Below are 17337 nucleotides of genomic sequence, written 5' to 3' on the forward strand. Positions count from 1 at the left end.
GTGCTAGTTATGAGCCCAGCGTGTCCTATGAGATACAAAAGTGCCCCCCACCCAAGTTTGGGAGGGGTGGGAGGTGACCTCAGAGCTAATATATCAAAAGGGGCAAAATGAAAGCATTACAGTCAGGAAAGAACACAAGGCAAGGTCAAGAGTTCTTTCTGAAACTAAAATGTGAAAGGGGAAAGGTGGTACAGTAGAAGGCTGGAGAAATAGTCAAAGACAGGGGGAATCCCCTGTCTTGCTAAAGTGCGTAGGTTTAACATGAAGAAAAGAGAAAATGTAGCTAAGTGGTTATAATCAAGGAAATTCCATTTGTAATCTGAAAAAGACGAAGTGTGGAGAAAATTTGGAGAGGCGTATGATCACAGTTAGGAGACGGGTTAGAAAGAAGCCTGGGAAATCACCCAGCAGAGAGGGTTTCACTGCTGGAACTAAAATAGCAGCAACGGGAATTGAAAGAAGAGAGTGGGTATTGATCTTATTTTGGAACAGAACTGATTTGATGCAGGATGTGAAAGAGAGAAAGAAAAGATTCAATGCTGGTGTCATTTAACGGCCAGACTAAGAAGGGAGAGATTTTCTGCTCTTACTGTTACAGCGCAACACCTGAAACAGAGTGTGGAATGTGGTCGAAACTCAAGAAATGCCATATCCCCCTGAACCACTGGTCCCATTCTTTTCATCTCTGAATTGTTTATCCTGCCTGCCTTATCTAGTTAGACATGCAGATGCACTAATAAGGCGGGGGGGGGGACAACAACTAGGCAAAGCCAAACAAAATAACAAAGAAAGTCAAAACCAACAAAACAACAACAAAAAAGCAAAACAACAAGGGCTACAACAAAAAGGCCACTGACAAAAATGGAAAAGCCTATAAATAGTTCAAGGGCTGTTTGGTTTTGTTTTTTTTTTTTGCCTTTATGAGTATTTTCCAGTGGAGTCTGCTGGCTGAAGGAGGGCAGGCGGGGGAAGGAGCGGGGAGAAATGGGGAGCTGATATCGGGCTCAAGTGGGAAGAAAATGCTTTGAAAATGATGATGGCAGCATATGTGCAAATGTGCTTGACACACTGGATGAATGTATGGGCTGTGATAAGAGATGTAGGAGCCCCCAATAAAGGTATTTAATAAAAAAAGCAATATGGAAATATCTTTTTAAAAACACCCTCAAGAAGTGCTTGTGAACTCTAAGGGAATTCTTCTATGGAAGTCCTTGGAGTGTTTTCATTTTGGACATGTTGAATTTGAGATGTTTTGGAACCTACAGGGAGACAACCAAGTATAATGTGGTACTTAGTAAAGATATCTGATTAGAAGGTAGAGATTTGAGAGTCAATGGCTCAGAGAAGGTAGAAGGTGACCAAGAAGGAAACCTCTACCAGGGCAGAGAACACTGAGAACACATTGTATGAAGACTATAAAGTCCCTGAGATTCGGTAAGCTCTGAAGACTCGACTCAGGAAAATGAGCATTCTGGAAGAAAGGGGCTTGGGGATGGCAAGGGTTTACCTGAGAGGCCCCTATAAGAACTCTGCATGTTTGGACCAGGACTGCTCCGATGAGCTGTTGATATCAGTTTCAGAGGGCACGAGAACTGCTGAAGAAGCAAAAGAGATGATGAGGTGGAGAAAAAGCAAGCAAGCAAGCAAGCAAGCAAGCAAGCAAGCAAGCAAGCAAGCAACGGCACTTTGAATAAGCTTGGGGATCCCCCACAAGAGAGGTTTTGGTAGGCAGAGAAGATGGGTACATGCGGGAACGTTGAGTTTTAGAGAGGGGAGACACCTCACGCATGGAAAGGAGCAAGTAAGAGAAGATCCAACTAACTGCCCACGAGTCGATTCTGACCCATAGCCACCCGGTAAGACCGAACAGATCGATCGCCGAGAGCCTGGGCTTTCTTCTGTGGAGCAGCTGGAGATGGCAAACTGCTGACTCGGCGGTTGGTAGCCCAGCCCCTTGCTAACTTAGTTCCCTTGTTGCTGGTCTTCTTTCCTGGAGGACTTTGTGACTTGTGCTCCAGCTCCAGTCCTTTCTTCTCCCCTAGGACCTCAGACCACCAATTGGGCCCTCTCAGCTACATGACTAGAGGGAGAGATGCTGTAGAAACGAGGGAAAGAAGTCCAGTTAGAGATGAAGGAGTTACTGAAGGGGAGAGACAGACCGACGGAATTCCTTTTGGTAGATCCTATTTTCTTTTACTACAAAAGGATTGAAGGTGCTTGGAAAATAGGTAGTTTCTTCTGCGGTTGAGAAGGTTTCAGGAAAGTAGAGAAGCTTAGGAGTAACTGAATGGAAGACTCGAGGAAAACAAAGACGGGTGACACTGGCAGAAATCCGAATCGCTCAGAAGGGCTAGCGTGTGCATTTCGCAGCTGTAGCCAAGGATGATGATTTTCTTTTGCTTGCAGTCAACAGAGACAGTTGAAAGTAAGAATATGGTTATAGATGAGAGTCTTTTATAGCTTGTTATGTGGATCTATTGAATGGCTGTGATCAGGAGAGATTAGAACAGGGGGCTGGCCATGGAGCCACACATGTTATTGATATGTTTTGTTAAAAGTAGCTATTTTAAAATCAAATTCTTTTATCTTTCTTTCACTGTACAGAATTTACAGAATATTTATGATGTCCTCAAGTGGGTTTTCACTATCTTTCCTCAATTCTGTTTGGGTCGAGGGCTGATAGAACTATGTTATAATCAGATCAAATATGACCTGACCCACAATTTTGGCATTGATTCCTACGTGAGTCCCTTTGAGATGAATTTCCTGGGCTGGATCTTCGTGGAGTTGACCTTCCAGGGCACGGCGCTTCTCCTTCTGAGGCTTCTGTTACACTGGGATCTTCTGCAGCGGCCAAGGTGCGTCCTTCAGGGCTCCTACGAACGGGGTTTAGAGTCTCCAGGATAAAGGGAGGAAGGGAAAATTTTCCCATGGAATGTGCATGAAGAGAAGGGATGTCAGATCATGTTCACACAGAGTTCTAATGCGTTCTTATTTTGTTTTCATTTGTTAGTGGTGCCAATTGCCAGCGCCAAAAGGAGCATGTCTAAAGATACACATTCTCTTTCCAATTACTTAATTCTATGAATGCACTTCCTATTTTGAAATTCCTCTAAAATTGCTCTAGTACAAGCAATGCTCTTAAACTTTTTTTATTGTAGCAACGAAAGTGATACTATAGAATAGTTTATTTTGTAGCTAAAGGTGTTCATTCCTGGAAGCAGGCAGGTGCTAGAATGCAGTGCAGGTAAGCACCTGAACTTTTCCAGGTTCTATTGTTTTTGTTCCTGCTGAGGATAAAGTTAACAGCCCAATATATGTGTATTTATAATGTATGCATATGTTTTTTGTAGATATATAGCTATATATCTATCCACATATCTGTATTTAATTTCTATATATCTCACTGATGCGCTAAGGTACCTCGCAAGTGTCTGAAATATTGTGAGATAAGACATATGAAAGATAGTGCTACATATGGTAGGGCCTACAGTGGTGTGCTTCCTCTATCCATGATCTCTGTGCCCGGGATCCATTGACCTATTCTTTCCAAGTGGTGCACGTTCCTGCCAAATTCTCCTGATGAGAGGAGTCTTTCATGCTGAAATTGCTAATTAGTGCCATGCCACTGGAAATATTATTGAACTTACAAATGCAACTTATTAAAATAGCATCCTGACTTCATTAGAGATTTGTTACCCCTTTGTATCTTCATGACCTATTTCTTATATATCCTCTTTTCATGTGCTCAAAGAGGCAACTGTTCTGAATACAATTCAAAATGTCTTGAATTGGCCATGATAACTCCGAAATACATTGCTTTCCAATATCTGACTGAATTAGAGATCCAATTAGGAGTGTCTTTCTCTGATGGGTTTCTGCTTTATATAGGTTCTTACTTTCATAGGATAAACTGTATTTTTCACAGACACCAATTAAAATGATATTCTGAGTAGTTGAATCATAGAAGAGAATATAAAATCCCTACCCTGCAGATCTCTTGCCTTCTTCTGACTAATGCAATCTATCCATGAGCAGAACATGATAAGGACAAGAGGTGTGGGTCCTCTGAGATTACCGTGTTGATTCCCTTCCCAAACACACCACAGGAACCCTGGTCCTGCAGATCCTCCTGTTGGCCTTTGCTTTCCTGCTGAGGAATCCACAGCTCCTCTAGAATCTGAGCACTGACTGTGCTACAGAGAGATGGATAGACAGGCTTCTGGGAGTTCTTGAGTCCTCTCTCCTGTCTGGAGCTGGCATTTGCTCTTTAGATCTGAGGCCTCAGTCGAGTCAGGATAGTCAAATGGGTCCAGGATGGCATTTCTTTCCTGGGGTTAAGTATGCCAAAGAACTGGGAAGTTCCACTATAATCAGAGATCATCTACCTTTTAGAATATTTTAAATACAAGTATCATTGTATTATGATTGCCAACTTGAAAAGTAGCCCATACCTCAGTGCTGTTTGATAAGTATATATTTTTATTTTGTATTATTGTGAGGAGAGCAACTTGTAAACTGAGACAAGGGTCTTCCACACTTTAGAGTTTCTTTGGGCTTAAACAACTATGTATGCTGGACCCCACCTTAGATCCATTTAAGCACAGGATCTGGAGGCGGAAACTGTGCTGTCTTGATAAAGCTCCCTAGTTGAGGCTGATGAGAACCGAGGAGAGCCACAGTCTGGGGGATCCTGGGGCGGATGGAAGCAAGAGAAAGGAATAGAGTTGGGTTGGGCTAAAAGACCTCGGGAAGACCAAGGCAGCATGAAGGTCAGGAAATGCACCTTCTAGGATTAGTGAAACTCACTAAATGGCGTCTAGGCCATTCTTAGAGAGAACTAGCATTTCATTCAGAATAAAACATTGGTTTGTTTTTTTTTTCTGGGGGAAAATGAAAAGAAAGAAAGAAAAGTCCTTTTAACTGGAAGGAAGAAGATGGGTCTGGTTTGGAATCAACCCCTCCACCTTTTATGATTGTCTCTGAAATGGCATTCCTGCAGGAACATGCATCTTCACAGTTGCACATATCCATCTAACTCTCAAATTTAAACATTGAGAGTTGCCGACACCTTGAAAATTTCTGCATAGAACTTTTCTAGTCAATAGCTAACCGCGATTCTTATTTTTATATCCATTGATTGATTGTTTATTATTTTGAGGGCTATGTAGTTGGAATTATGCAATATACATTTCTATGTGTATAGTTATATATTCTATCATCTGTGTTGTTTGAAATAAATTTAAAAATGTTAAATGATTAAGGGTACTTGGGACTAGAAATAGGTATTATATTTTACTCTATTCTGAAATAGTTTTTGATTTTGAGAATCTGAAAAAAAATAGTATGGTGCATTCCTACAGACCTTTTGATTATTTCCTTCAATGATAATATGATGGCATATAACCATAGTACATTATGAAAGCCATGGAACTGCTGTTAATACGATGCTAACTCACTAATCTGAACATTTATTTGCAAGATAAAATGTAGCTGATTGAAAATAATACAGAGAACTGAAAATGGGTAACTCAGGATGAATCTTGGAAATTGAACATTTATTTGCAAGTTAAAATGTAGCTGATTGAAAATAGTATAGACAACTGAAAACGGATAACTCATGAGGAATCTTTTACTCATCAAACAAATACAAGGAAGCTTTAAAAAGTTAATGTAAAAATAGAATTACAAGATAATGTTTTTTTGCATGAACTTTGTGAACTTATCTCATGCTATTGAATTCATGCTATTGAATGTTTGAAGCACTAGACAATATGCTTGCCATATGATCCTTATATACATTTCAATATATATATTGCATAGCTATAAACATTGAGTACTTTCATATGCAGTCTGTAAGAATCCTTATGAGGCAGTTCTATTCTGTCATGCAATGTTACTTAACTGGAATTGAATGAATAATATGGCATATGACAGTATATTTAATCTACTCTATTAAATGACAATTATTCTTCTAAAAGTTGACTTTATTATTCTAAATTAAAAAGTAGCTCTAGTTTAGTGATGATATATTTTAGTTTCTTACTGGAACATATTCAAGGGTTAACACTCTCCCCCAATTAAGCTATGTATTTATTTTTTTATAACCTTAGGAACTTCAAAATACTCTCCATTACACTTATACATTTGTCTTCAATTCCATTCTTGAAAACATTTTTCAAACTTCTCTGTTTGGATGGCCGACAGCACCCCCTCATTTATTTTTCTTCATATCTTCTCCATCATCAAATTGCTGTTTTCTCATGTTCCTCTGCATTTGCAGAAACCAAAAGAAATTGCACAGAGTGATGTCAGGGGAATAAGATGTGTGGGGCAAGAGAGACATGCTGGTTTTTGCCAAAAACTGGTGTTCTGAGATGGCTACATGATCAGGTGAATTGTCATGGTAGCAAAACTAGTCTCCATTTGCCAAAAACCAGAATTTTTTTGTCACACAGTAGCGCAACCTTTCGGAACCTCTAAATAGAAAGCTTGATTAACAGTCTGACCTAGTGGAATGAACTCCAAATGCATTATCCCCCTCACATCAAAAAACAAGTGAGCATAGTCTTGATCTTTGACTTCATTTGAGCTTTTTTGGAGGGAAGTGACATTGGTGTCTCCACTGGTTTGATTAATGTTTGGGGGTCGTAAGAATATGAATGGCACCAGGTCTCATCTCCAGTTAGTGGCCTTGGAAAAAAGTCTGGGTCACTTTGGAGCTGTTCTTTCAAAACCCAGCATGTTTCCACTTGACCCTCTTTTTTCCAGTCAGACAGAGCCCTAGGCACAAATTTCGCAGTGACCCTTTGCATTCCTAAATCTTCCATTCAAATTCACTGGACTGAGCTCCACGATAGTCCAGATAATTTCCCCATCTCTTCAATGGTCCATAGTTGGTTTTCGATAACAAGTACACAAATTTTGTTGACATTTTCATCTGTTTGGGGACAATGAAGTTTGCCATTAATCTACATTTTCCCTCTTTTGAAATGAGAAACACTCATACACTTGAGTTTTTTCCATAGCACTGTTCTTGTAAGCTGTGTATGTTCAACATCACAACAGTTTCTGTGGCATATTTCCTGAACAGGAAATAAAATTTCACAGCTACATGTGGTTCTCTGAAATCAGCGAGTGTGAACATCGAGGTTGAAGGGAAACTGCTTTCACAATAAAATTGACAGTGCCCAGAGATAACCTTCCCAAGTGACACCACTGGGTACACTAACTAGTTCAAGTTACTTGATGCTCACCTGGCAGGAAAGTTAGTACTAAAAAAGCTTCTCCCAGCAGAGCTTTTTTCCCCCCCATTTTTTTGGGTGAGGGGTACACCCTTATATCTTTCTTCAGATCAGTGAGTGGAAAGTGACTATTTCTGGTAATCGATAATAGATGGAAGGCACAGAATGACATTGCAGATGTCTGGAGACCTGAGTCTTGAAAGTTGTTTCCAATCAGCTGCTAACCTGAAGACTGGTCATTTGAGCCCACCCAGTGGGTCTGTAGAAGTCAGGCCTGGCAACGTGTTTCCGGAGAGTCATGGGAAAAGCCTATGGACCATGTTCATGAAGCAGCAACAAGAGAGGTTTCATTTGCTTTGCTGTGTTCTGAAAACCTTTTGGTGCCTGGGCTGGTTATCTATTTTGCTTTGCAGGGTTCTGACTTCTTGCTCTGTGCAGGAGATTCCAGTACCACCTCTCATGAGTGAAGGAACTCTTTGGTATCTTTCCAGGAGCCGCTCGGCTCTGAGCAGCGCCATGCAAGCTCCCATGGACGTGGATGTAGAAAAGGAGCAGAGGAGGGTGTTCGCAGGAAGAACTGGCGGAGACGTTCTTGTGTTGTACAACCTTAGTAAAAGTTACCAAAGCTTTTTCAAGAAGACCCCTGCTGTGCAAAACATTAGTTTGGGCATACCAAGAGGAGAGGTATCCATTTTCTACTCTACCTGTTCATATAGGCAGCCCGTGTGATTCTCATGGTAAATTGTTATTTTCATGATATCTGAAATAGGAACTACATGTGTCTTCCAATTTCAAGAAGTACTGTAAAATCGGTAGAGGAAGTTGTGTAGAATACCTGAGATTTAGCTTCCTCATGCCTGAGGACTCCACAGAATGATAGGATTTTCTTTTCATTTTTATTATCTAATTTAATTTTTTGTGTGAATGGGAGTTATAATCATTTTTTGAGTTGTGAAATTACTTTTTCTTTAATGAAACTATTTTGTGAATCCAGCTAATTAAGGGAATGACTTCCAGCTCGTTTTTGGGTTTTACTATTGTTCAGTAGTCAAATAGACCCATCTAGGAAAATGGTACTCTACCAAAGTGAAGAAAACTCTCATACCATAGCAATAGCTCATACTTAAAAAATAATAGGCATTAATATGAGAATAAACATCTGATAATAATGTAAGTGGGTCTTATTATTTTTATTTGTGCTTAGTGTATAAAGGGAAATAAGTTACAAAAGTGATCAACCTCAATTAACTGTTTAAATTAAAAAACACCTTACTTTTACATTGTCCCAAGCTCTTCAGAAATTCAAAGTGGGTTATATCATTTAATGATTAGCATCTCTGGCCTTCTTTTTAATTTAGATATGAGTGTATTGACCTGGGAGGAGTAAAGCGATCAATCTTTAGCAACTTAACGATTGCCTTAGACTCTAGGTATTGATTTGTAATAGAACAAAATATTAAGAAAATATTTTTGTTGTTGTTTTCTATTATGTTAAGTCTAGCAATGCAGTTTTAGGTGTCTTATTAAATTATAGTTTGCTTTATAGACCAATTTGCTTTTGTAATGACTTCTCCATGGTAGATTTTAGCCAAAGAGAAGGAAAAACCTTGGGTATTGTCATATGAAAGATATTCCATATATCTTAGTTTCCAAGGAACCCTTTCAGTTTATATGCCTTTAAATTTTTATGAAGGAGCACTGGTGACATCGTATTAGACTGCTAACCCAGAGATGGTCTGAACGCACCAAGTGCTTTGTGGGAGCAAGATGAAGCGCTGTACACCTGAAGAGATTTACAACCTCGAAACTCTCTGGAGCAATTCTACTTCTGCCCTTTCTAGAGCTTCACTATGACCTGGAATCAGCTTTATGAGTTAAGTTTTTGTGAAGGAATTGGTTTTATGAAGGACGACTACAGGTACCGCAGTTAAGCCCTCAGCTATTATCGGAGATTTTAGCCCAGCAGTCAGTCCATGAAGAAAGATGCATCTGTCTACTCCCATGAAGATGACAGGCATGAGTATCACCAGGCTTAGCTCTACTCTTTTCTACAGGAAGTCTATGAGTCAGATCAATGCCAATATGGCAACAAGAATTTTATATGAAAATCACACAGAAATTGTGTCTATGCAAGGGCTTGTGGAAAATACGAAAGGGATTCAAAACGTTTGTGGGAAATGGAATTAAAAGATAATGGAATTTGTCCATGAATTTTTTGAAGTTCCATCATACAGAGATGACTAAGGAAGGTTGTTTGAACTCTATGAATGAATAATTGAGTGGGAACAAAATATCAAAGTTATGAAGTGCTATATTGGGACAACTTAAAGAGTTGTCTCAAGGTAGTACAATATTAAAGGACTATTACCGTATATACTGTAAGTTCAGGGAAGCAAAGGAGATGAGGAGAAAATTTCAAAGGACAGCTTGAGAAGACAAGCCTTCTAATGAAAAGACCATGTATTCTAATTCTAATGTGTGGAGTTGTGAAACCCAAAAGGAAGAAAACATTCAGCCTATCTTAAAATGAAAAAAATGAAGAAAGAATTCCATCTTCTAATTGCAATATTGAAAAATCCTGTGGACAATTATTGAACTATGAAAGAAAATTAAAGAAGAAGATGGAAGCAATAAACAGAGACACTGTAAGACAAGAACTAGTCAACATTCAAGCATTTCAAGAAGTTGTTTATAAACAAGAACCAATGTTAGAGAAGGAAGAAGTACAAGCTGTATTGCAGGTATTGATTAAAAACACAAAAGGCCCCAAGAGTTGATGGAATACTAATTCAAATGTTTCAACAAGTCAATGAAGCACTGGGAGAATTCACGCCACTGTGTCAGGAAATTTTGGAAAGGATACTTGTTCAACTGACTGGTAGAGATCTATATTTGTGCCCATTCCAAAGAAAAGTAACCAACCAGAATATGGAAAACATGGAACAATATAATTACTATCATATGTGAGTACAATCTTTCTGAAGAACATTCAACAACAGTTGCAATGGTACATTGACAAGGAGCTGCCAGAGGTGTCAGCCAGATTGAGAAAAGGATGTGGAACAAGGGTCATAGCTTAATATCAGATGGATCTTGGCTGAAGGCAATGGATGCCAGAAAGATGCTTACTTGGTTTTTGCTGACTATGCCAAGGCATTCAATAGTGTGAATAATAACAAACTATGGATTACCTTGAGAAGAATGGGGATCTAAGAACACTTCATTGTGCTCGTGTGGAACTTGTACATGGATCAAGAGGCAGTTGTGATAACAGAACAAGGCAATACTGAATGGTTCAGAATCTTAAAAAATGTATGCAAAGGTTATATCATCTCACTGTACGTATTCAATCTTTATTCTGAGAAAATAATCAAATAATAATAATGTGATGAAAAGTGCAACATCAGGATTGGAGGACGGTTGATTAGCAGCTTCTGATACACAGGTGATGCAGCCTTGTGGGCTGAGAGAGGACCTGGGGAACTTGCTGATGAAAACAAAGGGGGACAGCTTTCAGTATTGACTACAATGTAATGTAAAGAAGCCACAAATCCTCACAGCTGGATCAATAGGTAACAGCATAATAAATGGAGAAAGGATGAAAGTTGTCAAGGATTTTATTTTGCCTGGATCCGCAATAGATGCTCGTGGAAGCAGCAGTGAAGAAGCGCATTGGGTAAATATGTTACACACAACCTGTGTGTTGAAGAGCACAATCAACTCATTTGAGATGTGGTGCTGGAGAGAATAGTGAGAAGGTAAGGGTGGTAGGACTTCTGTTATACACTTGGGACACATGTTGTGAGAAGAGACAGGTCTCTGCAGAAGGATACCATGTTCCGTAAATTAGAGTAGCAACAACAAAATTTCCAAGGAAGACGCTCAATGAGATGGACTGACACACATGGGAGGAGGGGCAGGACTGGGCACTGTTTCATTTTTTATGCACAGTGGGGCTTATGAGTTGGAACCAACTCAAAGCACCTAACAACAACATCTGTCTATCCAACTGACTGTAGCTACCTACCTACCTACCTACCTACCTTTTCTGAAGCAGATTGGTGAATCCAAACATTTTCCACAGTTGAAATTTCTCCATAAAATTCTGTTCAATAGCGCCAATCTGTTTTATAAGACCAATGGAAAGATCAACTCTGATCTCTAGAAATCCTAACAAAACTAAGGCAAAAACTGGTAGAAATAATCTGCACTCATGCACTAGGTCATGTTTATACAAGTTTTGTGTTGACGAAACCCGTGTCTGTATGAACCAGAACTCCAGTAACAATGCTTCTTTCAAGGGAGAATGGAGAATGGAAAATTCTAGGAAGCTCTTTTAAAATATATATGTACATGGTAGGTCTCAGCATATTTGGGAGTAGTTTGTATTTATTTCTCATCTTATAGACAGCAATGTCTATAAAGTCAGACTGAAATGCTTATATCATGAAATGCTATAATAATTTTGAAATCATTCTTGAATGTTTAATATAGGTATGGTAATTTCAAAATCACCAAAACAAACCTAAAATATCAATTCATAATTAGGTGAAAATGAATGCTAGTTCATCTCACATCTTAATTTTATTGTTTACTTTGTATTTCCGTTCAGTGTTTTGGGCTTTTAGGAGTGAATGGAGCTGGGAAGACCACTACATTCAAAATGCTGACTGGTGACGTCACTCCAACATCAGGACATGCTTTCATCAGGACTCCCATGGGGTAAGAACCAATTGTTTTTCATTGTTTTTGCGACCTAAAGAGATAATAACCAAGCCCAGAATCCTCTAAGCTTGTCCTTTGTCCTGTGGACTAAAGTCTAAGAATGCCATTTTCATACAGATTTGTTGTCCAATTAGTATCAGAAGCAGTAATAGAACTTCCAAATAGGCATTGATTTTTTTATCATTAGTATGACTTCTTTTATGTTCACTCCCTTTTAAAATTGATCTCTTGCTGTCTTTATCTGATTATACTTAATCTGTTTTACATATTTTACTTGTCTCCAATTGTTTCTTGAATTTTAACTTTTAAAAATGGTTTATATAACCCCAAACAACAGCATTTTGTCTTTCAAAATCTTGTTTAAGAAAGTCTTCTCTTATAAGTTACAAAGTTATTCTCCAATTTTAAGTCATTTTTTTCACATTCAAAAGTTCATGTGCAAATGTATTTGAATACTGAAATGCTTATATCATGAAATGTCATAATGATTTTGTGTAGCAGAAATACAATTTGATTTTTTATCCAAAATTCTACTTTTCTGATAACATGATTTTCTTACTAAAGTATCATCTGCCTAGATTGGAAGTGTTTTCCGTGCTATATAAAAGTTCTCATACATGCTCAACATTCTTCCTTCCTTCTCTTGTTTTATGATGCACATACCAGGTTGTATGTCCTGTCTCTTCCTACCGCTTCATTTAAAGAATTGATTGTATTATTTATTCTCCTTTCTTTGTGCATATTAATTTTAGAATTATTTATAAAATGTCATCGTAAATGAAAGTAGATTGGAAGCACATCAGAAATTGGTACTGTAGTTTGACATTTTATGATTTTCATCCTGGTATACCATTGCATATATCATAAATGTCACATATATATTATGATGGACATTACTATTTATTTAGGCAATTTCACAAATATCATCCAATAACATTTTTAATTTTTAGAAATTTCTTACATACTTCCTTTATTTATTTATTCAGATTATTTTCATCAGGAAATGATCCATCTCTTATTTATTTGGTCAAATTTCTTGTGTTAGATGTTCTTATGGTCCTTGATATTTTTGCTAGCTGAGCTTGCCAATGAGTTTGTTGGGTGATATTGGTTTTTTGGTTTTTCTTTTTTTTTTCTGCCTCTGGGGGTGGATTAACTGATAAACAAGGTGAGTGAGGGCTTACATAGATTATTTAGTTTCTCTGTAAACACAATTTTATATGTTTTTCACCACATTCATTATGGAAAATGTGTGAAACTGTTAATTCCATATTTACTTTGCCTACTTGGTACTCTGTCATTGTCAGCAATTACAGATTTGGGGGAAAAATTATATTCCGTAGAAAGGTCCTGTGGGGTTGCTTGAGAGAGAAGCAATGTCAGACGAACTTAGAACCAGAATATCTGAGGTGGTTAAAAATGGCTATCATTTACTACAGACTAGTAAATAGCCCCAAAGCGAGCCTACGTTGACCACGCTGAGTGATCCAACCCCGAGCATGCCTTGCAGTTGTGTGGGTTCCTCCATGATTTGTTTCCTAGTTCTGTCTCCCAGAACCCCGTCTTTATGGACAGCTCTGGGCTCTCATCTTGCCGCAATAGAGTATAGTCCATTTCTGGTCCCCAATAGTTAGTCCAGTGAGGACATCTTTTGTTGTAAGCTGCTTTGGGGTCCACACGTGGTATCACCACTGGAGCGGAATGCTGTCTAGCCCTGGGCCATACCCACGGGAAGGTACAGATAGGATTGTTATGATTCACCGAATTCTCAATAGCTGCTTTGCAGAAGTAGATGTCTAGACTTTTCTTTGCAGTACATCTTCCTTGGGAAAGTCTGCTGAAATCTACTCAGCATCATATCAGCACCCAAGGTTCCAGTGTGAAATGAGCAAGGGTTATGTTTGAAGTGCATTGGCCCTTGGAAGCCCTTCTAATTCGCATCTGACCTCTACTCTAGACCCAGGAATTGAATTTCATTCTGCTTTTACCTTCATATGTGAAGTGCTTTTTCTTACCATTTACAGTCTCACTGTCATCAACTCAGTTCCAATTCGTCATGGCCTATAGAAGAGTATAGACTGTTCCCATGGCTTTTCTGAGACTGTAGCTCTTTTATGGATGTAGAAAGCCTAATCTTGCTCCCACTTCATTACCTTATCAGACGAATTCCTAACCATTACCTATTTGCATCTAATTATCACACAAGGCCAATTAGAGCAATGGTTTTAAAACCTGTTTCTTGCCTTGTGTTTTTGTTTCTGATCTACAGAACTGATTTTTTGGAGTGTGGCTATAGTTCACCAATATAATAGAACATTTATCTATTTTTAAAAGTTTATTTCAGAGATTACTATGTACGAAGACATACATTTCACCATTGTTGTTAGGTGCCATCAAGTCAGTTCCATCTCAGAGTGGTCCTGTGTACGATGAACGAAACCCTGCTCAGTCCTGCGTGTTGCAATCATTTCTGTGTTTGAATCATTGTTGGACTCACTGTGTTCATCTATCTTATTCAGGCTCTCTCTCATTGTAGGGAGCCTTTACCCAAAAGGATATTCTTCCTTAGGAAATAGTCTTTCCTGATAACACTTTCTAGGTACATGAGCTAAATCTTGCCATCGTTGCTTCTTAGGAACATTCTGACTATATTTCTTGTTTCTTCTTCTGGCAATACATGGCAGACGTAACATTCTTCACCAGCACCATAATTAAAAGACACCTGTTTCCTTCAGCTGTCTCTATTCATTGTCTAGCTTTCGCATGAATGTGTTCAATGTACTCTCATTGAGTTCACCGACTCATCTTCCCACGATAGAACTGACCCTGTGAGTTTCTGGGACTCGTAACTCTAAAGGAGTAGAAAGCTATGTCTTTCTCTTGAGGAGCCAACTCCACTGGTGGTTTCAAACTGCCGACCTTGCAGTTAGCAGTCCAACTTGTAACTACTGTGCCACCAGAGCCCCTGGGAGGACCATGAGTTACTTCAGGAGTACCTTAGTTCTCAAAATGACCTGATGCTTTTTGTAGCATTTTAGAGAGATCCCTCCCACCACGCATAGATTCCTTATGCTGGAATCCTTCGGCATTTCAATCCACAGCTGGACTTTAATTCTTTATGGTATTTCAGCTTAAGAAATTCCAAATATGTTCATCCATTTGGGTTTTCTAGCTCCAAGTTTTTATAGATTGCATTGTTATATTTTACTTTGTCTTTTCAGACTGACCCTTGCAATCTTCTGTTCAGGTGGTTTGCTTTTAAGACTACATCCAAAAGCAAGTGGCAGAGTCACGTCTGGCATCGATTTTGTTGCTGTTTGTTACCTTTCCTCTCTGTTTAATGTCTTTGTTTCTTCACCTATGATGTCCTGGATGGCTACCACGTTTCACCTGATCTTAGAGCACTAGTGATTGTTGCAGGGGATCTATCATTGAGCTGGTCTCTGAATTCACATAGGATAGGCCCACGGTCATATCTTAGCTCTTATAGACTTGTTTTAGTTTCTTCAGCTTCCGTTTGAATTTTCACCTGAGTAATTAAGTGATGGTTTGTTCTACAGTCACCCCTTGTCCTCTGTCAGACTGATGAAATGGAGCTGTTCTTTATCTGTTTCCAAGGACCCAGTCACTTTCACTCTGTCGATCCACATACCGAGACATCGCAGTTCTGTTGTTGTAAGAAGCAGTGAGCAGGTTGTTGGGCTTTGCCAAGTGGATCAGGAGAGTGCCAGCATTTGTTTCTGTCACCAATGCCGTATTTTCAATGCTGAACTTTCTGTCTCCAACTTTATATTCCAATAACCAGTAATAGTCAGTCAATGCTGATTGAGTATTTGATTAATTTCAGGGTATAGAAGTAGGCAAAAATCTTCATCTTTTTCATGTTTGCCATTAGTAGTTATTGTGTAAGTGGGATAATGGTTATAGTAACTGGTCTTCAGTGTAGATGTGTGTGCATCACTAACACTTACAGTATTGTACTTCAGGTGGACTATGACATGGCCTGTTTGATGATGAATGCTGTGTTATTTGTCATTTCTGGTCTATCAGACCACATGGTTGTCTAATTTGAGATTATCAGTACCAGTCCATTTTAGCTCATGAATACCTATGATAGGAATGCTGGTAGCTCAATGAGTTATCAGTTTTCCAAGGATATCGATAATTTTGCATTCCATACAATTTTGATGACTTTTACTTTTTAGTCATTCGTAGTCTATACATTCCACTTTATAATTGCTAGTGGAAGTTTGCAGTTTCATCTTATATTGTCATGTTACATCAGCCAATAAACATCCCTAAAGTTTGACCGCATCCACATCATTACCGTTCACTCTGCTTTGCGGAGGAAGTGCTGCTTATCATCTGGCACTCTGTCACATAATGTTCCACTGTCATTCAGAAGATTTTCGCTGGCCATTTTTTTTTCAGAAACATAGCCATGTCCTATTCCTGCTCTGCCTTATCCTAGGAGGTGTGCTGAAATATTGCCATCATGGGTGACCTTGCTGGTATTTGAAATATCAATGGCATAGCTTCCAGTAAAACACAAGTCACCATAATACCACAAAGTGATAGACAAATAGTGGAAGACTATGATCACATTCCCAATGTAGCAATGAATGAAGCAAATAGAAATATGTTAAGGAGTTTTATATGTTTAGAGAAATATTAAGAAATAATAGTATAAACAACTCATTGAAATTTTTAAAAAACATAATTTTATTTATTTTGATTTTGTTGCTGAGAATATACACCGATTCAACATTTTTGTAAAAGGTCATTTTATTGGGAGCTCTTACAGCTCTTATAACAATCCATACATAAATTGTATGAGCACAGTTGCACATATATTTCAATCATTATTTTCTGACCATTTACATTCTAGTTGAGCCCTTGGTATCAGCTCTTCTTTTGATACTCCTCCCCACTTCCCACCCTCGTGATCGCTTGATAAATTATACATTTACATTATTTTCATATCTTATTCCGACCACTATCTCCCTTCCCCTACAATTCCTTCCCCTTTTCTCTCCCCATCTGACCTGGATTCTGTGTGTCATGCTCCAGCCTCGCCCACAGTGAAAGGCAGGATTGGGTCATGACAGTAGGCCTGGGAAGCCTCAAGGAGCCAGAGGGCTATAGTGTGTTTCATTGGTGCCTCACTTCACCCTGGTTGACTCATCCCTTCCTTGCAGCCCTTGTGAGGGGATGCCCCATTGTCTGCAGATGGTTTTGGTCTCTGTCCCTGAGTTCTCAACAATAAGATTGTTTGCTTGTTTGGGTCTTCTGATGTCTGTTACCTTATCCTATTGACACCACATGATCTCACAGGCTGATGTGCTTCTTCCGTGTGGACTTGTTGCTT

At 38.8% G+C, this 17337-nt stretch overlaps 1 protein-coding gene across 1 annotated transcript in view; it reads left to right on the top strand.

The window, feature by feature from the left end:
• The window catches only part of ABCA13 (ATP binding cassette subfamily A member 13), a 458452-nt gene that overhangs the window by 377789 nt on the left and 63326 nt on the right, over positions 1-17337 (top strand). The window contains exons 48-50 of the mRNA XM_075557314.1: positions 2605-2858; positions 7736-7928; positions 11857-11966. Coding sequence (XP_075413429.1) covers positions 2605-2858; positions 7736-7928; positions 11857-11966 — 557 coding nt within the window. The remainder of the gene's footprint in view (positions 1-2604; positions 2859-7735; positions 7929-11856; positions 11967-17337) is intronic.

This window comes from Tenrec ecaudatus, chromosome 9, assembly GCF_050624435.1.
Source record: "Tenrec ecaudatus isolate mTenEca1 chromosome 9, mTenEca1.hap1, whole genome shotgun sequence".
NCBI lineage: Eukaryota > Metazoa > Chordata > Mammalia > Afrosoricida > Tenrecidae > Tenrec > Tenrec ecaudatus.